Source organism: Brassica oleracea, chromosome C4, assembly GCF_000695525.1.
Source record: "Brassica oleracea var. oleracea cultivar TO1000 chromosome C4, BOL, whole genome shotgun sequence".
Lineage (NCBI taxonomy): Eukaryota > Viridiplantae > Streptophyta > Magnoliopsida > Brassicales > Brassicaceae > Brassica > Brassica oleracea.
This window is the reverse complement of record NC_027751.1, coordinates 15,388,117-15,393,196: the sequence shown is the minus strand read 5'-3', so window position 1 is coordinate 15,393,196 and position 5,080 is coordinate 15,388,117. Positions and strand designations below refer to the sequence as shown.

General features: G+C 29.7%; 1 protein-coding gene across 1 annotated transcript; it reads left to right on the top strand.

Annotated features, from left to right (window-relative positions):
* Positions 1-724: 724 nt before the first annotated feature.
* On the top strand, positions 725-1,842 carry LOC106339426 (zinc finger protein ZAT5-like). Its single transcript, XM_013778227.1, has one exon. The coding sequence runs from the start codon at positions 916-918 to the stop codon at positions 1,795-1,797; it is 882 nt and encodes a 293-aa protein (XP_013633681.1). The 5' UTR covers positions 725-915; the 3' UTR covers positions 1,798-1,842.
* The last annotated feature ends 3,238 nt before the right edge of the window (positions 1,843-5,080 follow it).

Genomic DNA, 5,080 nt, shown 5'->3' with positions numbered 1-5,080 from the left:
AAAGTGCGTGAAAGTAAAACCTTTGCTTGTTGATAGAACGAAATGTTCACACTATAAAAAAACGTGAATTGGTGGCCTAAGTGCCACTCAACACTACTAATGAACCTTTGCCTAATTCGGTGGTTAACCCTTCACGGGTTTCACTTTCTCTTTTATTTTCTACTTTATTCTTTGAACAAAATTAAATCATTTGGAAATAATTAATTGGACATAATGATAACAGTTCTCTGTTAATTATGCAAATATGAATGATTCAAGATCTAACAATTTGATTAATCAAACTACTAATATAAATATGTTTGTTATTAGAAAGTATGTACTAGAAGAAGCAGTCTAATTTAATACTAATAAAAATAAACGTCATGAAGGGTTGACTTCTGGTACATAGATCTAGGTAAAGATCAGAATTCGAAGATATGGATTAAAAGTAGATACAACAGAACATGAACTAGAAAGAAAGATGACATAGATTTGTTTATTTTCCTTCCATCACTAATAAAAATTTAGTTGATTTCATATTTGATAGAATTTGGCAGAGAAATGCAGAAGTGTCAGGTAATGGGGATAGAGTGAATCGTCAAAATGTTATTGGTTAGTTGAAAATATTATAATAATATAAAGTGGATCCATATGTGTAAAATCTTTTGTGGAGTAAACTAAAAAGATTAACAACAACCAACCTTAACCTCTCCCTTTGTAAAATGTATATAAATACGCAGCCCCACCATCATCTTCCTCACTGCCTCTCTTGTCTAGTTCTCTTCTATTCTCTCTCTTGTTAGTTCACTCCACATAATAAACACCAAACATCTCATTTTTCATCACAATTTTCGAAATTTCTTGGATTTTTTTTTGTTGATTGATTTCTTGAATTGGGTTGTTCTTGTTTTTACCATCTTTTAAGTGTAAATAATCATGATGGGTCAAGATCATGAGGTTGGTAGTGATCAGACTCAAATCATTAAGGGGAAGCGTACGAAGCGGCAGAGATCATCCTCTTCGACGTTTTTGGTGGCGGCGGCGGCGACCACAATCACCTCCACAAGTTCATCTGCCGGCGGAGAAAGAACAGCTTCCGATGAATACAACTCGGTAGTTTCGTCTCCGGTTACTACAACTGATTGTACAGAGGAAGAGGAAGCCATGGCGATTTGTCTCATCATGCTTGCACGTGGAGCTGCTCCATCGCCGCCGCTGCCGGATCTCAAGAATTCTACCAAAACTGACAAAAATCTTCATCTGAAGACTTCGTCCACGGAGAATTCTAGTTTCTACGTCTACGAGTGTAAAACATGTAACCGGACGTTCCCGTCGTTCCAAGCTCTGGGTGGACACAGGGCGAGCCACAAGAAGCCTAGAGCGTCGATAGACGAAAAAGCTAAAGTACCCCTTACGCAGCTCAAGTCTAGTGCATCAGAGGAAGGGCAAAAAAGTCATTTTAAAGTTTCCGGCCCAGCCCTAGCTTCAAAGGCAAGTAACATCATCATCAGCAAAGCAAACAAAGTACACGAGTGTTCGATCTGTGGTTCTGAGTTCACTTCGGGACAAGCACTCGGAGGCCACATGAGGCGGCACAGGACAGTTACCAACGTGGTTAGCAGCCCGGTCAGTACAGCAGAAGTGAGCAGAAACAGTACAGAAGAAGAGACTGAGAATTTGAGCCGTTCGATGGAACAGAGAAAATATCTACCGTTAGATCTTAATCTACCGGCACCAGAAGATGATCTAAGAGAATCGAAGTTTCAAGGGGTAGTGTTCTCAGCAACCACACCAGCGTTAATAGATTGCCATTACTAGTTGTTTAAAGTTGAATGTTTAATTACATAATATCAAATTTGTGAATTTTTCTTCTCTTACTATATTGTTGAATTGGAAATTATCTTCCAAAATTAATTGATTTTTAAAGCGTAAATGAAATGACAAGTTATAATGAGAGAGGGGAATAAAGTTATAATGAGAGAGGGGAATAATAGTGGGAGTTAAGTAAAGGGTTGTGTGATAGTTAGATGATCTACTTGTTGAAGTAAGAATAGTTTGAGTAAGCAAGTGGTTAGTGTTCATGGTTGCCTTTCATTCACGAAAAGCAAGTGACTTCCGAGGCATATTTTCTTTCCCTCTTTTTAAGGTATATTTTTATTTATTTATTTAACAAAAATACAATTTTTAACATGTGAACAAAGCATTGTATTGCTTGTAGACGCCTCTTTCCTCCACGATTACGCAGCCAAACGCTATGTTGCGGTGTTCTAATACTTAATTGACAAAATAAATGGTACTATATCAGTCAACTAAAAGAACATAATTAATCTAAGATAAATCGGGATGAAAAATACTTTAAATATATACTAGCCGTTTTTAGCATTTTAAAGGAAAATACTAGTATTTTATTGACCCATATTTTTAAATTTGATTTCGACTTATAATTTACACATTATATAAAAAAGAAACAATCAGAACGTATATATATAGCTTTTTTTCATAGATAATAGTGTCTCCATTAGGACTTTATACTATAAAGACCAATAAGGTTTAGAGACATGCTATATTAAGGAACTTTTTTTGAATACTTTTGTGAAATTTACTTTTAGCAAAATATTTATATATATAATTCGTGATGTAAATTTAAATTTTCTACTAGTGGTATAAGTTATTTTTTATTTATTATAAAACAACATGTTATTGAATGTATCAGTATTATATAAATGGTTTTCTAAAATATGATACGTTAGATATACATAAATTTGATTTTTTTTTGAAAAATACATAAAATGAATTTATGAAATAGAAAAGGCAGTGGACACGAGATGGACGTGGTGACCGGCTTAGGGTTCGGCAGGAGAATGACCACCACAACTTATAGACGTGGATTAGGTTCTTCTTTGATTTTGGGTTGTTTTTGCTGGTCACCACATTTATACTATTTGTTATTTATGAATTATTTTAATCAATTATAACATACTTGTATTTTATTGTTTTTGAACACAGACTTGTAATTTATAACATAAATAAAAAGGGAAAAGGGAAAAAAGAAACAATTAAAAAGGGAAAAAGATAAACAGTGACAGCAGAACAGTCACAAGATTCACTCACCGCTTCACTCCTTGCTTCTAATGCTTCCCCTATAGATTATTCTTGCAGTTGCATTCATGATCCAACTTTTAATAATTGAAATGAAATGTGTAATTGATTCTTGTTCTTTTACGATGTTAATTTCTCAGTTGAACGTTTATCTTTCTAGGAATTTTTATTATAGATCAGTTAGAAGCTTATAGAGTTCCAAACAAATAGGTAATACAGTAATACTATTAATTTGAATGTAGTTTCTCTTCACTCATATTCTCTAAATCGTTAATATTCATATGTATACATGCAAAATAAAGCAAACACTAGACAGGAAGAGAGCACATGACTTAAGAGCATCTCCAAAAAAACTTTCTATTTTAGAGTTGCAAAACTCTAAATTTAAAATTTTTAAAGTGTTTTTCTCCAAAAACAAAACTTCAAATGTAACTTCAAAGTTATTTCAAAGTTATTTGTATTTTACACAATGATCCTTATATTTGTTATAACTAATATAAATCAATAAAACTTTTATAAATAACTAGCACATATATAAAAATATTACAATAATATTAATTAATAAAATTTTACATTAAATATATAAAATTATAAATAGAAATACATAATTAAATATTACACTACAAGTAAAATACTACACTATTCCATAAAATTATTTTCGTAATGCTCCATCTTAAGTTACGCAAAATTTGTTTGGACAATAATTTAGAAATTTTGGAGGTTCTAGAGCAAATTTACCAGATTATTAGTGTTGTTTTAGTATTTAAAATTTTCTAATAATTATGTCTTCATGTATCTTATTTTAAAGTTTTTTTTATTACATTTATTTTGTAATTTTTGTTGTCTAATTATAGTTTTAAAATATTATAAATCTTATTTAACATTTTTTTATTACTTTTATGTGTAAAATTTGAATTTATAAAAACCAATTGGAAATATTTATGATATATAAAAAATTTAAGAATTAAAACAATAACTGAAAAAATACTTAAGAATCATAAATGTAATGTGTAGTTAATTATAATGATCAAAATGCAAATAAAAATATGTAACTTCAAATTTGAAGTTTTGAGTAGTGAAACTTCAAATTTGAAATTTTATTTCTCAAAACTCTAAATACTCTAAATTAAAGTTTTGAAGTTCTTTCTAGAGAGAAAAAAAACTTTGTATTTGAAGTTATAAATGACTGTCATTTACATCTAACTATTTATTAAAATCGATATTTTTGTTTATCCCGTCCACGAGTCCAGTGCATTAATAGTTCTTAGAGTACACGAGTCAATATTTTAATCATCCTTGTTTGGTAAAACATATACTCATTAGGCATAATTGGTTTGCTTCCAAGTTATAATCAAATTAGATTTTTTTAGCCGCGCGTAAGATATTATATGTATTTTTCAATTCTAAAAAAATAATGTATAATATTATATTATTTTATTTAAAGAATATAAAATAAAATTACATAACATAAATATATTTTTTAAATTTTCTTTGTGGAAATCATTATGTTGTTTGATTGTTGTACTTGATTCACATATTTGCATAGATATTTGTGATAAATGAATAACTATATTTTTATTATCATATATATTTATTATATAATATAAGAAAAATGAAATTATTTAATTTTTAAACAAACTTGTCTCATGTTGGGGACTCGGTTATAGACATATCATATTCGAAGGAGATATTTTTACAGTTATCAATCTTCTTAACAGTCAAGAAACAAATCTGAATATCAAAACAATATCTCATACGATCTCTTTGTGGAATAACTGCTCTAAAGAAATTGAATTTAGACATAAAAAAATCTGGAAATGGATGTGCAGATGTATTATCTAAGTCAGCTTTACAAAATACTATTCATAGTTCATATATCATTTATGTCCATCCTATTTTTTTATTCATCATTTCATAAACCTCTTGAAATAACTGATGCTAATTAATAATAAACTTTTGGCTGGCAAAAAAAAAAAATCAAATTTGTCTAATTATCGCTTAA

What these genes read in the sequence shown, in the direction of transcription:
- LOC106339426 (XM_013778227.1), top strand. Translation starts at nt 916, where the DNA reads ATGATGGGTCAAGATCATGAGGTTGGTAGTGATCAGACTCAAATCATT.